Source organism: Lygodium microphyllum, chromosome 2, assembly GCF_053477565.2.
Source record: "Lygodium microphyllum isolate KBCC chromosome 2, Lygodium_microphyllum_v1.1.10, whole genome shotgun sequence".
NCBI classification, from domain to species: domain Eukaryota; kingdom Viridiplantae; phylum Streptophyta; class Polypodiopsida; order Schizaeales; family Lygodiaceae; genus Lygodium; species Lygodium microphyllum.
In genome coordinates this window covers 32,689,692-32,712,348 of record NC_141136.1, presented here as the reverse complement: position 1 = coordinate 32,712,348, position 22,657 = coordinate 32,689,692, and the positions used below count along the sequence as shown (strand labels likewise).

Here is a 22,657-nt window from a genome sequence, read left to right as displayed (position 1 = left end):
GGCTGTACCACAACTGCACGTGGTGGCATAGAGGCTATACAATAGTAGTAGCACAGTTGGATGTTGCAAAAATAACTGACACGAATAGATTTGGTAATAATAGTAGCTCGTTGCACCTATGCTTTGTTTTTAGAAAAGTAGTGTGTTAGGTGTGTAGACAATAAGTCTCCATAGATCTCCAATCTATACACATGATATCACACAATTACAAACATAAAGAGATTTATAGAGGATGGATATCAAGCTTACCTTCTAGCCATAGAGACTAAATATACCCACAGTTGTGTTAGTACTTATGGATATCATGTATGGTCATCTTTTGCCAGTGAGTCTTAGTGTGAGTCAAATGAGGACATTTGAAACTTCGATTCTGTCTCTTTCAATTTATTTGTCCTAGACATTAGGTGGAGGTCTCACCTTGCATTTCATTTCTAGTAGGGTGGACACATTGATAGTGGGTGCATAGCAGTAAAGAAACATGTTTCTTTGAGTTTGAAACTTACAAAACATTTCTTAAAGTAAGAAACGTTTTTAACAATAAAAAACACGAGCTCTTTTTTTTGGGGTGGGTTGGGGGGAGGAGATCCAAAAACATGTTTTTTTTTGACAAAAATTGATGGGCAATGTTAAACATGATGATGATGATGAGGATGATATTGCCTCATGAGGACTCAAGATTTTGGATGATAGACTTACTTATTTGGAATTTTGTTTAGTTATTAGACTTTGTCAATCTAGTATCTATTCTTGTCTTGATAGTTGATTATTATACGACTTTAGTCTCATTTATGAATTATTTATGATAAATTATGATTCATTCTAGATTTTGACATTTTGTTCGTTTGTTTTGGAATGAGAATCATGACGTTGCAACTTGACTCAGTCCATATTGTACATGGGCTATTTACATGTTTATTTTAATTTTCTTTGTGTGATATGCATGAATCATAATATTTGAAGTTTAAACCATAATATAGCTTGTCCAAAGACTAACTTTGACATAAGTCAATAATGGATCATGGATATGTAAGGTATTATTTTCAATTGACTCTCATGTATTATCACTCAAGTTTGATTGGCGTTTCTTTGTTTCAGAGAGAGTTCCATAGAGGTTTAAAACCTCTTTTCCTAGTTAAAACTATAAAAAAATCTGTGTTTTTTATTTTACCCCCTCTTGAAAGAAACTTACAAAACGCAATTTTGACTTTCGTTTCTAAATGTTTTAGATGTTTTTGGCTGCCATGAGTGGGTGAGTTGACGTGGATGGCCATATTATTGGCCTTGACCAATTGTCGATCAGTTTCGGCATTCTTTGGCTATATATAGCTTGCCCTCTCACCCCACTTTCATAATCTAATCATTGTGCAAGTGTACTATTCCCCTACGAGGGTATACTCCAAGTGGCACCTTGTTACATGCGTATAACCCTATTGCATTACCCCTTTGCATTAGCGTCGTGTGTATATGTTGAGCCCTTAAAAGGGAGGAAAACTTATGATGAGACTTAGCTCCTTCGAATGTGAAAATCTATGCATTTGTGCAGGAGGGATCATGAGCTTACTACTATTGATGAGGCTCTTACACATGATCATGGTGGCGTGCTATGCAGGAGCAGCTCGATTCCATCGAGTGTAATCAAACTTGGGAGCTGGTTCCGTATCTAGAAAAGCGGAACGTGATAGGTATGAAGTGGATCTATAAGATCAAATACTTGGTTGATGGCAACTTGGATAAGCACAAAGCTAGGCTTCTTGCAAGGGTTTTGCATAGAGGGCAAACTTGAACTATTTTGAGACGTTTACACCCATAGCCCATATCTCTGCCATTCAAGTTGTTTTGGCTCTTGTTACTCATTCAACGATTGTTAGTTTACTGGATGGATGTAAAGTCTACCTTCTCGAACATCATCTTAGATGAGGGGATTTATATCAGTCACTTGGTTTTTGTATGCAAGAAAAGGAGATTATGTTTGTAGGCTGTGGAAGACCCTCTATGGCCTAGAGAAAGCTCCTAGGGCTTGATACTAGTGGATTGATCGGTTTTTTCTATAGAGTGACTTTCATTGTTTTGATCATGACGCCAACCTTATTACAAGGTTGTGGGTGATAGATATGCTTTGGTCATCTTATATGTGGATGACTTGATTATCATAGGGAGTGACTCACAATGGGTGGATTGGACTTTAGAGATTTTGTGACAAGAATTTTTCACGATGGACCTTAGGATCCTACATTTCTTCCTTGTCTTAAGATTTGTCAGCTAACACAGGGCATCTTTATTTCCGAGAACATGTATATCTCCGAGTTTCTTTCGGAGTTTGGTATGGTTGATTATAGGCCCATTTCTTGCTCCATGGGCCTTGAGTCTAAGATGATGACTGCAAGAGGTCCCCTTCCAAATGCTACTCACTACATGTATCTTGTTGGATCTTTGATTTGGCTTATCTATACTAGGCCGAACATTTCTTTTGTAGTGGCATTATTGTCTTGTTTTTATGAAGACTCCTACCTAGGCTCATTTGAGAGTTACCTTGTGCGTATTGCACTATTTACAGTGGACTCAATCCTACGAGATCACATATGGAGAGGGGGTCAATCTCGTTGGATGGAGTGACATAGATTGGGCCGGTGATGTGGAGTTTAGATGCTCCACTATAGGTTTTACTTTCTTCCTTGGCTCGGAAACAATCTTATGGAGTAGTAAATTTATGTTGATCAACCTCTTGGTTTGTTATACAAGGCAAGGAGGATCATGTCTATAGGTTGTGGAAGGCATCTATGGCCTAAAGCAAGCTCTTAGGGCTTGGTACTAGCAGATTGATTGGTTCTTTCTACAAAGTGGCTTCTATCGTTCCGATCACGATTTCAATCTTTATTACAAGGTTGTGGTGACAGGTGTGCTTTGCTCATCTTATATGTGGAAGACTTGATTATTACATGGACTGATTCCCAACAGGTGGATTGGAGTCAAAGATTTTGCAACAAGAGTTTGAGATGATGGATCTTGGGATCTTATACTTCTTCCTTGGTCTTGAGATTTATCAGTTGACACAAGGCATCTTTATTTCCCAGCACATGTATATCTCTGAGCTTCTTTTGGAGTTTTGTATGGTTGAGTATAAGTTCATGTCTTGCCTTATAGACCGTGGTATGATGACCGGAGATCCGCTTCCAGATGCTACTCGATACAAGTGTCTTGTTGGATCTTTGATCTAGCTTAACCAGAACAGTTCTTTTGTGGTGGCATTATAGTCTTTTTTTTATGAAGATTCTTTGTCATGCTTACTAGAGAGGCATATTGCTCGTGTTGCCCTATTTACAAGGGACTTGATCTTACGGGATCATGTATGGAGAGGAGGCTACTCTTGCTAGATGGAGTGACTGAGATTGGGTAGGTAATGTGGAGTTTGGATGCTCCACTATAGGTTTTACTTTCTCCCTTCGCTCAGGAGCTATCTCATGGAGGAGTAAATTGTAAGAAGTAGCCTAACGTGGCCTTATCTTTTACAAAGAGAGATTACCCAACACTTTGTTCTATCACTCAAGAGGCAACTTGGCCCCATCTGTTGTTGGTGGAGATTGACTTTCCATAGACAAGACCCACTCAACTGCGTGTGGATAGCTAGAGGGCCTTATCTTTGGCGAAAAACCTTGTGTTTCATGCTTGCACGGAGCACATAGAGGTTCAATACCATTTTGTATGGGAGTGGATTTTGGATTTTGAGTTTGTGGTGGCCGTGGCCCATTGTCCCATAGAGGACAATGCAATAGGTCTTTTTATGAAGCCATTGTCTCAAGCTTCTATGCTTTATTACACAAGGTCTTTGGGTCTTCAAACACTCCTAGGATTTGGGGATGTTAGCTTGTATTTTATATGTCTACCATCTCTTGGTTGTGAGCTTTTTTAGAGTTTGACGGAGAGAGAGGAGCTTTGACTGTTTTAGCTTAGTCTAGATGTGTGCATTTCTTTCTTTTTTAGTGAGGTTTGAGTGTGTTCACATTGGCACCAACACACTTACATTTGTTTTTCAGTGGTTGGGATGCTTGTTTGTAGTGCTAGATAGTGGGTGGCCTGCACCAAGTCTGTTGCCAGCATTTTGCCCTTCAGAGCAGGCTGGTCAGCCAATTTTATGTGGCCGATTGCATTATTTTATTCACCATTATTCAGGGTGGCCAGGTCATTTTGTGCTATATATAGTAGGCAGGCTGGAGGCAGCAGTTATTCATCATTGTTCTGCAGGTTCAGCACACTCCATCTTTGATATTCTTCACCTCCGGTGTAGCCATCGTCATCAGCCTGATCTGGTGCCCTAATCATGATGCCCTAGGCTGCGTGTGGGGACCAATGAGTCCGCCATTGTATTCAGCTTTCCTTTCAGATTTAGTGCAGATCATCACTTCATTCTCTTCTCTCTTACTGTCTCTCTCCTCTGTGTTCTTGTTTCTCTTCCATTGGGCACTCTCACAGCTTCATGGGTAGTAGGTAATGTTGAGTTGATGACGACAATAGGCTGGCCTATGAATAGGGAAAAATGTCGTTAGAAGTGGGTGCAATGATGGAAGGGTAGAAGATTGCTATAATAGATTGCACAACGCAAGAGAAAAGGAATAGAGGAACACAAGAACAATGCAAAACATGTTTGTCTAAGGGTATTTGAAGCAAGAAGAAGCATGTTAGTCCGCCCATTTGCTTGGACTAGTGAGCTCGATCAATGTTTTCAAACATTGAATCGGCTTGCTACTATTGTATTGATGTTGTAGATTATTGATCTGAATAAACCTTTAGAGGCTTTACATGCTGCCCTTTATCACATTCGAGAGCCATATGCTCATTGATGCCCAAGCACGTTATACTATCCAAGAGAAGGAATTGTTGGTGGTCATCCATGCGCTTAAAGTATGGTGTCATTATTTGTACGGCATCCGGTTTATTATTTGGATGTACCGCCACTCATTGAAATATCTATGTGATCGGCCCAATCTCTGTGGCCACAAGGTGAGATGGATGGAGCTTCTGCAAGAGTTTGACTTTGAAATTCACTATAGGAAGTGTGCAATTAACATGGTTGTTGATGCTCTTAGTCGAATTCTTGAAGTGAATGCCTTGTCTTCTGTAAAATTTTGATTGATTTCTATATTTCTTTCAAAGGGAGCTGCCAAAACAATCTTAACTTTGGTAAGATCTGACAACTAGTTCAAGAGGGACCTAGTAGCCCAGAAAGCTTAGGTGGTTTGGATGCCCGAAGATAGCTCCCAAGAAAAAGATGGTAGAAAAGTATTCCATTCGGAATGGATTACTTTTAAACAAGGCAAAGTGTGTGTGCCCGATGATCAAGATAGCTGTAAGAAGATTTTATACTAGTGTCATGATGTGCCAAGCGTTGGATACCTTGGTATACATCAGACTTTGGCCTTGGTTACTTGTTATTTTTATTGGCTGCATATTAAGACTATGGTTGAGTCTTATGTGCGTGAATGCCCACAAAGTTAACTTAACAAAGTTGAATGGTAGAGATAAGTGAGGATCTTGCATCCTTTACAAATCCTTGATAGGACACGGAGTAGCATTTCTATGGATTTTGTGGTAGAATTACCCCGCATGAAACGAAGTCATGATGCAATTTGGGTTGTGGTCAACCAATTGACAAAAATGACTCGATTTATTCTTACAAAGATGATCGTGAAAAGCCATGTATTGACTGGTCTCTTTTTGAGCACCTTTATAGACTTTATGGTTTACTTGACGAAATAGTCAACACAGGATTCTAAGTTCACTGGCCATTTCTGATAAACAATCTTCAAGAAGCTGGAAACTCGATTGTAGACGTCATCCTCAGAACATCCAAAAACTAATAGGCAAATTGAACAGACGAATCAAACCATGGAGTATATGCTCCGTGTATATGTCTTCGGTAGGCAATCTGATTTGGAGCGTTATGTTTGTTAGAATGAGTTTATTTATAATAATGCTATGCATTTGGCTATTAGTTATAGCTTGTTAATGCTTATGTATGGTTATGAGCCGAAACCACCGATTGCCATAGAGTTCAAGGGGGTGAAAATGCAGTTCATAGTTGACTTCCTACATGATATGCAAGAGATGTTGATGATTGCGAGGGAAAGCATTAAAATGGCCCAGGATCGTAGCATGCTTTATGCTAACCAACATTGTACTCCTAAGGAGCTCTAGGAAGGCATGTAGGTTTACTTGAAAGTTTCAAAGAACTTTGATTCAATGACTATCGGAAAGTCCTATAAATTATCTTCAAGGTATTGCAATCCTTTCCAAATTACCAAGAAGATAATCCTATGAGTTGGACTTACATTTAGAAATCCGAGTTCACCCTATGTTTCACGTGAGTTGTCTTTTCTCTCTCTGGATATCCAAATGGATGCTAGTAGCATTAGTCAAATTGGTTATGAAGTGACTTAGTGTGCGGATGCACTTAGGATACTTTGGGGTTTGGCTAGCTGAGTCCTATAAATAGGATTGAAGGCCCTATTGTGCACATTCATTGTGTGATCACCACTCTTGCACTCTTGACTCATTGGCGGATGAATGTGTACATTGGGATGGTGTGGGTTGGTGGTATGGGATGCCAACCTTGGGGATGTGGTCGTGGTCGGGAGAGTTGCTAGCTTCTAGGCTTGGGGGTGAGGCCTTTGGCTCTACGCTTGGGAGGTGAGTCTAACATCTAGTCCCTTTTGCGTTGAGTTTGGCTTACGTTGTATCTCATGTGCAGGTTGGATCCTAGGGGGACGTTACAATGAGGAGGTAATGTGACACTTTTCTTAGGACCTTGAATTTTAGCACCTATCACCCACATATGTTCATACATTGTAGATCTCTTGATTGGTTATTTATAAGCATGTAGACCTCTTGATTGGTTTATTTAGGCTTGTAACTGACCTCTCCTTTTTTATATAGCTTTTTTTGAATGTCCTTTACAGGGGCTATTTGTATACATACTTCGCCTCGGGATTATTTGTTTTAAGTAAATTTAGTAATAGAATTTACTTTTGTCAGAAAAAAAACTTGAAAGATGATCTCTCTCATAGAAGATCACTGCTCATAAGGCTCCTGCTACTTGTCCCAAACTTCAGCAGCAGCTATCTCCAAGGTTTGAATGGTAGGAGAGACTATAGGGGGAAGCAAGTGTATGAGAGTCATAAAGGGCTAAGATCCTTGCCTTCCCATTTGAAAAGCTCCTCTTGAAAATCATCCTTGTCCTTTGTTGTCCACTTGGATGGATTTGGTGGATGCTCCGTCTCGTGTTTGAAACCGGCAACAACCTGCTAAAGACCTTTTTGCACAAACCATATCTTCATGCATAGTTTCCAATGTGGCATTTTCATCACTATCAGTACAAGAAGGTGACATAGTAATGTGAAATGAGAAAGAGTACTCGCACAATTACCTCAGATAGAATGCAACCTGCAAATATGATACACATTTGTGACAAAAAGGTAAGTATACATGTGAAAGATTGTCAAGGATGTAAAAACACTAAGTGGGAGGTTGTGGGGGGTAAATGCCTGTGTCTAGCCGCCCGTGTATTGCTACACTGATAGTATCCGCACACTTGTACGTTGTAGGTGGTGGGTGCCAATCATTGTTACTTCATTCTTTATTCTTTTAGTGACATTTGAATAAAGGGAAGGTCGGTCACACATTGTGATTGTTGGGAGTTCCCACATCTTGTGTGTGTGTGTCTCTCTCTTTTTTTTTCCGTAAAAGGTAATTGTATTAATTACGAAAAAAGGGTACAAGATTTCATGATTACAAGATACACGAGGGCTCAAAGCCAACGTGTAAGTCTCTCTTTTTTTTTTTTTTTTTTTTCGTAAAAGGTCATTGTATTAATTACGAAAAAAGGTACAAGATAACTTGATTACAAGATACATGACGCCAATCCAGGCCATCATGTAAAGAGGGGCTAAGTGCTACATGTTACAAAGTTATGGCAAGGGGGCAGATGAAATAGCCATAAGCCAGGGACGGAAGTCCTCCCTAGAGAGCAAATCAGAATGCCGGAGAAGATCTAACTGCCAATACAAAAGGCCCTTAAGCCTCGCAATATGTCGCTGAACATTATAGGCGGAGTCAAAAAGAAAAGCATTCCTAATTGTCCAGTTATGCCAACAGCCCCAATATCGAAGAAAATGATACATGAGCTTCATATGTGGCTGTGCAGGAGTGGGGTATTTGGGCTGCCCGAAAACCCAATCAAAGGGGCGCAGCGTGACTCCAACCGCTCCTTGCCAAACAGCCGACAAAAAGAACCAGATTTTTTTTGCGACAGGGCAAGAAATAAATCTGTGGCGGGCTGATTCCACCGCAGTGGTGCAAAAGAAACAGTTGCCATTGGAAATTCGTCGCTTGGAAAGAGCCGACGCAAGCGGAAGACCACCAATCATCACTCTCCAAAGAAATACTTTACATTTGAAGGGGGTCTTGTTCAACCAGCCTTCCATCACAGTTGCCCTCCACCAGGACCGGGATTTTCGTAGGCCCCATAAAGCATTGGCTTTGGTAAGTAACCATTGTTGATCTTTGATCAGAATATGATAAACTTGATTAGCAGAAGCTTTGCTTAAAGGCAGCCGGCCTTGTAGGTCCCAATCCTGCCAGGGATGATCTGAAGCAAGGGCAGGAAAGGGTTGTCTGCTCTGGAGCATCCGCAAAAGCTGTTCCCATAAAGGCCTATATCCCCGCGGAATCCTGTAAAGCCTCCTGGCTGTACGAAATGAGATAAGCACATTGCGACTAGCAAGGGTGGCATCCGCGACCGAAGACAAGCCCAAACGAGCCATCCGGTTGAATTGTGGTCTAAGCTCATTTTTGCCTTCCCATGCAAGTAAACGTGAGACTGCCAATAATTCCAATTGAAAAGAATTCGTAGTCAAGCGATCCTCCGCTGGATGCCACTGAGCCTTTAGAAGGACCCGTTTCCAGGAAAATACCAAATGATTGAGCAGCGACGAAGAGGAACTGGAGAACCTCGAATCAGCATTAAGAACATGCCACCAAGAAGTCCGGATTTGGGTATTGCCATGTAGAAGCCCATGGCTCTCAAGGAGATAACGGGCTATATCGACCCATGGATGATGATCCGAACACATGGCGCGGAAGAGAGACCAACGGAGTGCCTGCATGTGAATTTGGGCATCTAAAATAGCTCCGCCACCCATGCGTTTAGGGGTGCAGGCATGCGACCACGAAATCCAGGAAATACCTGCATGCAATGAGTCCTTCTTCCATAGCATGAAGCGAATAGACTGAGTAAGAGCATTGAGAGTGGTAGTAGTCCAGGGCAATAATGGCAAAAAATATGTCAGCATTGGCAGCATAATTGTCTGGGCCACTTTGAGACGAATATGGAAGGGCCAGGCTTGAGATTTCCAATACATAAACTTGGCCACCATTTTCTGAGAAATCCACTGCAGAAGCTGCTTTGGTGGAACGTCGACACCCAAAGGATACCCAAGGTGCCTGACAATGGAGCCACGAGGAACAACCAGACCCTGCCAGTCTAAGGACTGCAAATCCGACTCCGTGCAGCTGAGAATGGCTGATTTGAGCGCATTGATGCGAAGGCCGGAGGCTTGCCCAAAGATGCCCCCCAAACATCCAATGCGCGCTTGAGGTTGTCCTTGTCCGCCCGCAAAATCATAAAAGTATCATCCGCCAGGGATTGGCTAATGAAGTGCTGGCCTGAAGGAAGCGACAGACCGGCCAACTGAGAAGAGGCTACCATATGGGATAACATGGAAAGAACTGGATGTGTCGCGAGGGCAAAGAATAGCGGGCTCAAAGGGCATCCTTGTCTGACGGAGCGGGCAAGTACAAATGGCTCAGTAACACCTCCGTTCAGCATGACTCGCGAAGATGCCGCAGCGCTAACGGTGTAGATTAGACGAGACATCCGGGGACCAAAGCCCATAGCCGACATAAGTCTCTCTCTCTCTCTCTCTATCTTGCTCTTGCTCCTTTCATCATAGCTCCTACTTCCGCTCGTATGCTTCTACTGTAGGCTTACTCCCTTCAACTGTAAATGGATCCAGTTCAACAAATGCAATTGAACATGTGCCATGTTGACATGCTAACAGCTAGGTGACAAATGATGGTTTGACAGGCATAGCTAGGTCAAAGCAGGCAGCGAATAAAGCGAGGCCACAATAGGGAGGAGGATCTCATGATTTAGGGGATGACGATAAGCATCAGTCAACACAGAAAAGCTAGGAAATGGATGAACCAGGACTATCACTGGTATATCTAGGGGTGCTTAGGCATGCCAAACATTTAAAATGGAGACAAAAAATAGTGGGTAATTGCAAGCATATTTGGGAGTTGCTTTGGGAGAAGAGCTGATCAACTTTTTAGATAGGTATTGTGAAGAGTAGACTGTTTCAGATTGATGTCCCTATGACTATTGTGGATAGGACGAGTAAACATGTGTGGCTTATGCTAGCTAAGTTAGATTAGAATGCTGCAGAATTTGCAACACAATTCATTGAGTATGGGCATATATAAATTGTCGAGTAATGGTGAGAGACTGTGGCCAACTTAGCCCTGACAGATATCCGTCATAGATTATGCAATTGGTGGATCTTTAGGTGTGTAATTAATAAATTGTTGAGTAATGGTGAGAGACTGGCCAACTTAGCCCTGACAGATATACCATAGATTATGTAATTGGCAGATATTCAGGTGTATAACCAAACATTTTTGATTGGAAAGGCTTCTCGATTGCTGATTGATAGTCTTTTTTGTTTGGCGTTTTAAGTTGATTTATATATCTAGAATTGAGTGCTTTAGTTAATTGCTTGAGTCTAAAAGGAGCTCATTAGAAGGTGCATGCTGAATTTCTTCTCTTTTGTCCCAGATGAAAAGCCTGCCGATTATGCTGTATCCCTCACAGACCTGCTGTTTGAGACACTTCATCTTTACTATGATAGACGATCTCAGGCAGCTGTGGAGTTTGTCCTTGTCAAGGCATTCAAACATCCCCCATTTGTTAAAGTTTTTGCAGCAGCACTGATTCAGAGAGCAGAGAAAGGAGGAAAGGCAGCTACTGCATCTGTACAGTACAAGCTTTTGAGATGGTCCTGTTTACTGTTGAGATGGAATCCTGGGATCCTGGCTGCAAAGACAGCACTGACAAGGTTGATGACAGTTCAAGGCCCTCTTGTATTCTTTCTATTACAATCATCTTTTCGAGTGAGAAGATCAACCAGACACATCTTTTCCCATATGCTGTCTGAGGTAAATAATTGCAGCAGTCTGCAACATCCCTCTATCATTGTTTAATATGTGGCAGTTATCTTGCTTTTTTCTGTTAATGGAGTTGTGATGTTTGCAGGTTCAGGGCCTTTTTGAACTGTACATGAATGAGCTGAAGGGGACACATTTACACCCAGGATGTGCATGTGGTTTGATTTCTGCCTTGCTGGACTATTGTTCAAGAGATGCAATCCTTTTTGACAACCATAAGGTGGGGTTTACTGGCATGCAAGTAATTAGTTTTCTTGCTACAATGATCACAAACTATACACTCTACACGTTTGTTACAATACTACTTTCTTGTTACAGGGGTTATTTTTGGATCTCTATATCAAAATTGTCTTGGGCACAAAGGAGAAACTGGCAGATGCTTTTAGCTTTGCTTTCACTCCTCTAATGAAGAAGCTGACACATGAAGACTTTGGAAGAGTAGTTGTGCCAAATGCTGTCAAAATGTTAAAGAGAAATCCAGAACTTGTGTTAGAGGCAGTTGGTATCATTTTGAAAATCATGAATCTGGATCTAAGTAAATATGTAGGTGATCTTTTACCAGTTTTATTAGTCCAAGCTCGGCACAATGATGAAAACAGAAGAAAAGAGTCAGCGACAGTAATTTCGCATTTGGCAATGCAATCTAGTGATCCAGATGCAATAGCATTGATGTTCGACATCACAAAGTCAGTTTTAGGAGGTTGGTCTTCACATCTTTAAAATTGTTTATTGATGCATTTGTAAGTATTGGTGACTTCTGCTATTCAACTCACACTAGAATCATAACGTAGTTTCATATGATTTTTTCTTCAGAGGAGGAAGATTCTATTAATAGGTCCCCTTAGGACAAAACATCCCAAGGCAAAGTAGAAAGTACAAAACAGCCCTATAAGAAACTTCCAAAACAAAAAATGTACAACAAAGGGAAAGTGTATCGCAAATCTATTACAAAGCCTGAATGAATAACTGGTTGGGAGGTCTGTAGTACCAGACCATATGTGGTTGATAGTGAAAGAGGGTGCTAGAATCCTAGGTCTTGAGAGAAGCATCTCCGCCTCATGATCTTCGAGCTGCCCTATATTCTCTCCCACCTCTTGCAGAGTATGGGCAGTCTGCCCAAATCTCGGAGAGGGTCACTACAGTGGATATGTCTAGCAGATCCATACTGTGGCTGCACCTGGTGGTCCATTTGTACCATGCACTAATACTGGCTGTGAAACCCCATCTGACATTGTCCTTGAGTCCACAATATCTATGAAAAATCTAGCATGGCAATCTTGATCACAAGCTGACTTGAGACAAGGTGAGCGTGAAATCCTTGTGCATCCTCATATTTGTAGGATCGGCCTCTATTTGTGATCTAAGCAACCGTCCCCCATGTCACAATTATAGACTCAGCAATACCATGAAATTGTTAGAAGTAGATGCAGCAATGGAAGCATAAACAGATGTTGTAATAAACTACCGAACACAAGGACAGAAGAGAAACACACAAAAGAACATTGCAAAGAAGTGAACTCAAAAGAATGCTCAGGAAATGGAATCCATATACTAAACACAAGAATGTTGTGGACAATAGTGAGTCATTGGTTGCGTAGGCACAGGCATGAGCACTAGCTCCCTCTCTCCAACAAAATGTGTAGATGATAATGATTGACTGAGGAGGGAGCCCAATATATGAAGGAGAAAACAATGCAAAAAAATGGTAGTAGGTTGGCCAACATAAAATTCCCAAATAAGCATCATAAATGCCACAATAAAATACGTAGAATGCTTAGAAATGTCAGGCATAAACTAGACTTACATATGAGTTGACTAGTCACTAGACTACCGACACTCTCTCAAATCATGGGTGATTTGATACAATACAATGATAATGACTCATCATAGTCTATACAACAAAGACCACTAGAATAGGACAATGGATACCTAAGCATGGGTGATCAAGCCACCACCAAGGTGCCTTAGATAGAAACTGGGTGCCGATGTTGATTGTACTAGAACTAAATAGAGAAGAAACATAGCAGATCTCTGTCTATCAACAATGTCTCATAGTAGCATACTGTGAGAGTGCGCAACGGAAGAAGAACACGAACACAGAGGAGGAGAGAGAGAAAGCATGGAATGAAGGAAGAAAATCTGCACTGACTGAAATGAAATGCTGAATACACCAAAGTGGACTGATTAGTCCCTGCACGCAGCCCGGAGCGTCAGTGATGGCACCAGAACAGATTGAAAGCAATGGCAGCAGCAATGCCGGAGTGGGAGAGGAGGGAGAGTGTGCTGAACCTGCAGAAGAGTGTGCTGAGAATGACTGGGGGGGCTGCTATAAATAGCCCTAGGCCAGAAAAACTGGCCGACCTGGCCAAATATGGCCGACCTGCCCAAATATGGGCTGACTGCACACAAAAAGGCCCATTTTGGGCTGAGTGACACCCGAAAAGGGAATGCAGACAAAAACAGCAGACACAAAATTGACAGAGCTCCTCTGTCTCCTGCCAGACTCTGACAGGAGCTCACAACCAGGAGATGACAGATTGAGAATGAAAATAGAGCAGGCTAACACATACAAGATCATTCTGATATAAAATGCCTTTGAACATATGTGACCATGGATTCCTTGTCTTTGGCTAAGATTGCCAAAGAGGATTTGAATGTGCTAGACTTCGGTCAATGCGTCAGGGAAGTCCCTCTCTGGAACTTATGCACATGTATACTTGTATAGATGAGGCTCACTTGCCCCATCTCGTCACCCTCTCACACTCTCTCTCTGACACGAGTTGTGAGGGATGACCACATCACCTGTACTAGAAAGTAGAAGGAGGCGCTGCTAAGTCCTTGTTTTTGATGAAGAAGATCCTATCCATGCCTTGGTCGGAGGATTCGAGTTAGAGTTTGAGGAAGAGGATGACTTAGCAGAAGAGTTCAAATCTTGCTTTTTCTTTGTCTTCCTCTTCTTCCTCGAAGATGCTAACCCTTTGCAATCCTTGTGCAAATGGCCCTTCTTACCATAGTGATAACACTAGGCCTTCGACTTCTTCTTCTTGTCACTCCTCTTTGAAGCTGCAAAGGCCTCACTGGAGCCACCAGACTGCGACGGAAGCCTCCCTTGTAACCACACAAATGTCTCACGCTCAAATTGCATTGAGGACATCTGTAAAAAACTGATGGGTGTCGATGATGTTGGGTGTAAAGCCCCTTCGGGTGTAAACTTCCGTGTGTATAAACTTACGGGTGTGAACACATCCTTTACTTGTACTCTAACATATAAATACATTTTTGTTCTTTGTATACCGTGCAACACACTGGTACACTCTAACACGATTCTCTAAGCTCTCTGCTCTATTTCTGCTCACTCTGAGCTCGCATTCTGGTCAGAACTCAACTGCAACAAACTAGTATTAGAGCTGATTGGTTCATGTAGGCGACAGGTAGTAGTCGCTAGTTGCAAGCTCAATGGGATAATGACAGTTGTAAGACCCAAGTGACATGCAGACAAAGGAGACTAAGGTGACTCTTGCAGTTAACACGCAGGAGCGTGACCAAGCCACAAGCAAGAAGTAGGCAAGTAGACAGGTGAGAAGCAGGCAAGCAGACAGACAGCGACAGGAGACTGAGGCTTCGTGTGGCGGGGACTGCTCGTGACGTGAGGCAGGCAGTCGACGGGGTCTAGCAGGGACTAGTGGGCGATCGTTTTCGGTCACACGTCGCGGGGCTGAATGGATTGACGTCCGTTAGACGGCAGGTCAACGACCCCTATTTTCTTTAAAAATCAGAAATTTCAGTTCATTTTATTTCCCCTCTTCCGGGTGTTCGCGCGAGCAAGCACAGAATATGAATATTGCTAAAGTGGGAGTCACCTCGTAGTCATGTATGGTTTGAGTATATGCTAAAATTTCAGTTATACTGCTGAATGTCATCAGTCCCACTGCTGTACATGTACTTGGACTAAACCTTGCACTCAAATTTGGGCTGATATTGACCAAAAATTCAGCTCATTGTTTGCTGTTATAAATTGCAGTATTTTGCTTGGGTATATTGCTGAAAAATGACTGCAAATGCTTCAAGCAGCAGTGACACTAAATCCCTTCTTAAAATCAAGAGATTTGATGGCACTAGTTTTGACTTGTGGAAGGACAGAATGCAAGGCTTTTTGTTTCTAAAAGATTGTGATGATGCTTTTTTGAAAGTCAAGCCTGCAGCCATGACAGATGAGGATTGGGCTAGACTCAACAAGAAGGCCATTGCATACATTAAAATGGCGGTCTTTGATGATGTACTTATGGACATTAAGCGTCTTGGTACAGCTTATGCTATATGAAAAAAAGATGATGGACACTTATGAAAATACGACTCTAGTAAATCAAGTTTACCTTATGCGCAAGCTTGTAAACATGGAGTTGGATGAGTCTAAGCCTGCATTGAAGCATCTGAGTGCTTTTCCAAGGATTTTGAGCTAGTTACAGGACTCTGGTTTGTTGCCCTTCAATGATAAATTGAAGGCCATTTTCTTATTGATGACTTTGCTTGATAGTTGGGAGTCTTTGGTTGTTTCATTGAGCAACAATCCTGCTTTAACCTTTGATGGTGTTAGGGGCTCTATTCTCAATGAGGAGATTAGAAGAAAGTCCAGTGGAAAAAACAGTGGTTTAGTTAATCATCTGAGAGGCAGGTCAGAAAAGAGGATTAATGCAAGAAATAAAGGCAAAAGCAGGAGTAAAAGCAAGGACAAACAACAAGATGTCACTTGCTATCAATATGGACGTAAGGGGCATAAAATGCCCGATTGCTACTACTACAAGAAAGAGGAAGAAAGAAAGAAACAGCAAGGAAAGAAAAATAAGGATGATGATAGCTCCCTCAAAAGAAGTTGCAAAAGCAAATGTTGCATCTAGTGTGGTTATTGAAGAACTCTCTAACACTGGAGAGATACTTGTTGCAGTCTCATGTAATGATGCAGATATTATGGCAGCAGCAGGTGATATGCATGTCACTAAAAAGGAGGTGATTGATGCCTTACTTTTAGCGCATGACGGGTTGTCTCAGTCATGGATAGTGGACAACGGTGCCTCTTTTCATGTCACTCCCTCTTTGGAGTCATTTTTTGAATACACTTTAGGTTGTGTAGGCAAGGTTTACTTGGGGAACAATTATGCATGTGAAATAGAGGGCGTAGGTACCATTCACTTGGCCCTTGAAAATGGTCAAGAGCTGATTTCGCATGATGGCAGATATGTACGTGGCATAAAGAAAAGTCTATTATCAGTTGGGCAGCTTGATGCAATAGGGTATTTTACTACATTTGGTGGTGGATCTCGGAAGGTCCACAGGGGCTCTATGCTGATTGTTAAAGGTAGCAAAAAGGGGACTTTGTACTATTTGCATTGTAAAGCATTACATGGCAAGTTTTTGGTTGTGGTTGAAGTTCATTCACAGATGGAACTTTGGCACAAAAGACTTGGTCATATGAGCCAGAAAGGCCTTCAAGTTCTCTCCTCTTCGGGAGATTTGATATAAAAGGCTCTGGACTTGACTTTTGTAATGATTGCATATATGGAAAACATGTGAAGTCTCCTTATTACTCTGGTTTTGTTAAGAAGTCCAATACTCTTGACTTAGTACATTTAGATGTGTGCACTATGTCTCTTAATTCACATGGGGGTGCACGATACTTTCACTTTTATCGATGATTTCAGTAGAAAGTCATGGGTGTCTGTACTAAAGAGCAAAAAGGAAGTGTTTGATGCTTTTAAAAGGTTTCACGCCTTTGTTACCACGCAGAAAGGGCTTAAGTTAAAAGCTATAAGAATGGATAATGGGGGGAGTATATCTCTAATGAGTTAAAATTTTTTTGTGAGATGCATGGCATTAAGAGGGAGTTGACAGCTCCTTACAACCCTGCATCAAATGGCGTGGCTGAAAGATATAATGGCACACTTTGTGAGAGAGTTAGGTGCATGTTGTCCACAGCTAATCTCTCGCAACAGTTTTGGGGAGAGGCTCTTAAAATTGCAGTTTATGTGTGCAATTGCTCTCCCAATCGTGCATTGAAAAATGGCATTCTTGAAAAGGTTTGGTTTGGCAAACTTGCGTCATATTACCATTTGCGTGTCTTTGGTTGTGATGCCTTTGTGCATGTACTTGTAGAACAGAGGATCAAACTAGACATGAAATCCATCAAGGGCATCTTCATGGGATATGGAGATGAGGGAGAGATGGGTTATAGAGTTTGGCTCCCTCTGGGCAGGAAGATAGTATGCAGCCAAGACATAGTGTTTAATGAGGCAAAATTATTGAAAAATGCTAAACATGGTGATCTTGATAAAAAGAAGGTCAAATTTCAGCATGAACAGCCAGCCATTCAGCAGCCATTAGCTGAAAGTTTTGTCCCTTTTGATGCTGAAAATGAGCAACAACTGTCAAAAGATGATGTACCAACGAGACAGTAGGGTTTGCGGGGAAGAACACAGAGTGAACTCGGCAAGCATGGAGAAGAGAAGAGAAGAGAAGAGAGAAGAAACTCTGATGAAAGGAATGATGAAGTTCTGAATCATGGAGTGAATGTGATACAAGGGAACAAGTGTGCTTTAGCACAAGGAAGATGATGAAGACAGCCACGAACCACGAACCCCAATGTCCTCCTGAAGGGGTGTGAGGGTAGTGGAGAAGTTGGAGAGAAAAGGTGATGGATTGAATGAATCAACCGCAAGGAATGAATGAGAGAGAGGCCTATAAATAGGTACAATCAGCAGTCTAGGATGGCGTCTCTTTTTGGGGCTGCAAACCCTAAATGCAAAACACAGAAATGCAAAAACGCAAACTTCGGGTGAAGGGTTTCTCAACACCCCCTCTCATGCCTAAAAAGGGGAACAAGAGAAGAGTGAGGTGGAGATGTAATGCTACATGCTAAAGAATGCTCATGCAGCAGGCGCCACTTGGACAGTGTCCCTCGTGGGGAAATTGTTCACTTGCCCAAGCATCCTAGTACAAAGATGATGAAAACATACAATGCATAGGAGGAATGTTGGACTTTGTGTGGTGCCGAGAACCATAAGGATATACCCATACTTGATCTCGGGAGGTGGTTCCATGCTGACCAAGGGACGAAGAAGATCCACCATGTTATTTGAGAATACCACTTGAAAGGAGACCTTTGAAGATGTTTAGGAGACTGGATGAGCTTTAGAACTCGAAACTCAACCTTGGGAGAAAAGCCACTAGCTCCGTGTCTCCATGTTGGAAGGAATATGAAGGTCTAGCCACCAAGTCACTGTTGAAGACCCAAGGGCTCTGATCTAAGTAGATCCTCTAGATCCTGGGTATGAGTAGAGGAAAATGATTGCTCAAAGGAGAGCCACTCCTTGAAAGTGAAAGGTGGCGGTGTGTGAAAAACTTCATGGCACATAGGGTTCCTCTTTGAATCGGAAGGAGTAGAAGTAGGAGCCCCCTTTGAAGCCAAATAATTGGAAGCCCCCTATGAGGGCGAAGTATGAAAATGCCTCTCTGAATCCCAATCTGAGAGAGAAAGGGAATCCAACCACTCATGGCTCACGAAGTACGAAGCATTTGATGACAAAGGAAGTGTCGCCAGCCATACTGAAGAAGGTATTTGGGGCTTGAAAGAAGCTGGAAAGCACCTAGAAGTGGCTTCTTGAACCTGAGTGGAAGAGGGTGGGGAAGAAGGAGGCTTAGGATAAGCCAAGGTTGGGGAACAGTCGCGAGCTCTCAGGAGAGTGGACTGTGGAGGAGATGTGGGCCGTGGAAGCCACTGTACCTGGAAGTAGGTGGGGGAAAGCTCTGTGTTGTGGGGTGGTCTCCAGGAGGGCTTATCGCCTCATAAGGTCTTAGAGCCTGCGTGTGCTCGAAAGGATTTAGTGCGCCTTGGGTGCGGCTTATTGCCTTGAGCATAATACTTCGATAATCAATGCAAAACGATCTCTAAGAGGTGACATAAGGAGTGCGTGGTGGAAGACATATACTCCGGGGGGTGGGGAGCAAAGGTCGATGTCGATAGTCAATGGTGGAATGACTGTTCTTGCCATAGTAGGAACACCTAGTAGACTGGCAATTTGTCGGTGGAGACACCATGGTACTGGTCTGGCAAACTGAAGAAGGGAGGGTGGGAGGGAGAAAAAGGATATCTCCCAATGTGCAGTAGAAATGATAGAGAAATCAAATGTTGATGCAAAACCCGCTACCAGTCTTTGTCTTCTCTAATGAGGAGGATCTGAAACCAGCCTTCCTTCTCGGATAGGGTGGTTTAACCTGATTAAGCACTTAATTACAACAATTAGCAAATGAACATAAACTGAAATGCTCACTTTACCTTCATAAACTTGGACAGTGGACACCCTGTTGGCCCCAAAAGTGGCGCCCCTTTCAATATTTCTTTAGCTTTCATTCAATTGGAAGGAGTACAACTTGAGATTCTTCAATCTCCTCCTGCTAACCAATTGCTCTTGCTGTCATAAATGACCAGCAAGCCTTTTGGGTCATTTGCCCTTTGATTCACCTAGGACTTCTTTTCCAATTTTACCCTTGGCTGGCCAAATGCTGCCCCAAATCAATTTGGGATGGCCTGGCTCCTGAAATACCTTGATAATCTTCAATTATCAGCTGCTGATTTCAGTCCCTTGAGTCTTCAATCTTTGGCACAGATCCCAAGGTGGCTGCTAAACCCTAATTTCTGTTGTAAAGTAGGGTTTACTTTAGAAATTACAGATCAGCAAGATCTCCTTCAAATGGCTAAGAATTGCTGAGAATGGTTGAGTATAAGCTGAAGGAGATGAGAGAATATTGTAGAGAGAGAAAATTCTGAGATTTGTCGTGAAGAACTGATCAAAATCAGCTGCTGCCCTGTCGTACCAGCCCCAAACGGATACAGCAACAACAATAGGAGCATCAGAGACTGTGATCTTTAGGAGAAAGTGCATCAGTAGCAATTGTCAGCTTCCCAAGGTCAAGAGTATGCAATCTCCATCACCAAAATGGTCTCCAATGGCTGGGAATTGGCTCCAAAAGCTGGCAGCAACAGTCCAACACCTCTTTCCAACAGCTCTAAAATGAAAAACGAGATTTCCCTCTCCCTTCAGCCCTATTTAGCCTTTCCCCCACTTGCATGGGAAAGTTTTGCCAAGTGGCAACTTTTTTAATCCATTTTCAGCAATTTTCAGTCATTTTATTAATTTTCAGAATTAATTAATTCTGAAAATTAATTCAGCCCTTAATCCATGCCCAGAAAATTGACCTTGCCCATCCAAAAATTAATTGGCTAGGCCATTTGCAACCCAAAGTGGTCCTATGCATTAATTGACCCTTGGGCAAGCATTGATTCATTAATTAATGCCTAGTCCCTAGTGTCACCGCTGACACTTAATGGCCAATTAATGGTCCTAGGGGCAAACTGACACCAAAATTCACCTAGAATCTAACAAGTATAACTTGTTACAACTTTTGCCTTTGACACCCATCTTTTTCACAAGGTCCTTCGGCCTTCAATTGTAAAAAGGTAGCTTGCACCTCACATGTGCAACACATGTGCATCTTTCAATTGCACATTTGATTAATCCTTTAATCAACTGTCAATTAAACATAAGCAAAGCATCAAATTTTCACGTCCTCGTGACAATATCTTTGTGGGCAAATGCAGCCAAGGAAGGTTGGATCTGAGGTAGATGACAGTGCAGGAGAGAGAAAAACTAAAAACGTAGGTGAGGAGAGAGACTAAAAACGCAGGTTGCAGGAGAGAGAAAGACTAAAACGCAGGAAAAACCGGTAGTAGTAGTCAGTATGCTAAAATTAGCTCCGAACAGTGTGTGATAGGCTAGAAACGGGCGCTAGATTATTGTAGACAGCAATGGCCAGCTTGGACCGCGATGTCCTCGGCGTTCGGGGTGTGGGCAGTAAGCTAAAATACCTGAAATCTGCAAAAACGAGATTGTTTTCTGAATGGAGAGTGAACAACAATAGTCACTTTGCTGTAAACAGCTGCAAACTGCGGGTGGAAGGCTGGAAACAGGCACCAGATTGTAGATGACAGCAAGGCACAGCTGAGATTGCGATGGCCTCCATGAAAGGGGTGTGGGCAGCAAGCTGAAAACACTTGAAACCTGCAAAAACGAGATTTCGATGTAGCGGAAGAAAAGAAGTGGATGTTGAACCCGCCACCGGTGTTTACCATCACTGGAGTGGAGGATCTTTGCTGCTGTTTGAGCAGATCCAGCTTTGATACCATGTCAAAAGATTACGTACCAACGAGACAGTAGGGTTTGTGGGGAGGAACACGGAGTGAACTTGACAAATATGGAGAAGAGAAGATAAGAAAGAAGAAACTTTGATGAATGGAATGATGAAGTCCTGAATCATGGAGTGAATGTGATACAAGGGAACAAGGGTGTTGTAGCACAAGGAAGATGATGAAGACAACCACGAACCACGAACCACGAACCGCAATGTCCTCCTAAAGGGGTGTGAGGGTAGTGGAGAGGCTGGAGAGAAAAGGTGATAGACTGAATGAATCAGCCGTAAGGAATGAATGAGATAGTGGCCTATAAATAGGCACAGTCAGTCTAGGATGGCACCCCTTTTTGGAGCTACAAACCCTAAATGCAAAACGCAAACTGTGGGTGAAGGGTTTCTCAATAACAACCTATTGTGCTACAACCAGAAGATCATGGAGAGCAAGTAGATGCACAGGATGAAATAGGACAGCAAGAAGAACATGCTGAAAACAGATTACAGCAGCAAGAAAATGCTGAAAATCAGCCACTTGGTGATGGTGTGCACATTCCTGAGGATGTAGGCCCACTGCCTGATAATATAGATCATTGGGTAAGAAGGTCTATACGTGTTAGAAGGCAGTCATAGAGGTTTCAGCCATATTTGGATTGCATTTTGTTGACTGATGAAGGTGAGCCTGTGACATTTAAAGAGGCACAATCATGTGAAAACAAGAGAAAATGGGAGCTTGCTATGCAGGAAGAGATGAAGTCTCTATATGCAAATAACACATGGGAGCTTGTACCTTTGTCCAAGGATAGAAAAGTTATTCCTAATAAATGGATTTACAAAGTTAAATATATTGATGGGAAGCCCAAGTACAAGGCACGACTGGTTGTTAAGGGCTATACATAGAAGGAAGGCATAGACTTCCAGGAGGTCTTTTCACCATTGGTGAAGATGACTACACTTCGTGTTTTGTTTGCTCTCATTGCATCCTTGGATTTAGAGTTGGATCAGATGGATGTGATGATTGCTTTTCTTCATGGTGACTTGGATGGAGAGCTGTACATGAAGCAACCAGAAGGATTTGCTATTTCAGGAAAAGAGTATTTAGTTTGTAAGCTGAAATGCAGCTTATATGGGCTGAAACAAGCCCCTAGAC

General features: G+C 42.3%; 1 protein-coding gene across 2 annotated transcripts in view; it reads left to right on the top strand.

Moving 5' to 3' along the window:
• Positions 1-22,657, top strand: part of ILA (putative protein kinase regulator ILITHYIA) — a 147,349-nt gene that overhangs the window by 5,381 nt on the left and 119,311 nt on the right. For both annotated transcript variants that reach the window (XM_087692010.1, XM_087692008.1), the window contains exons 2-4: positions 10,886-11,265; positions 11,363-11,494; positions 11,593-11,974. In XM_087692010.1, the coding sequence (XP_087548136.1) occupies positions 10,886-11,265; positions 11,363-11,494; positions 11,593-11,974 (894 nt within the window). The remainder of the gene's footprint in view (positions 1-10,885; positions 11,266-11,362; positions 11,495-11,592; positions 11,975-22,657) is intronic.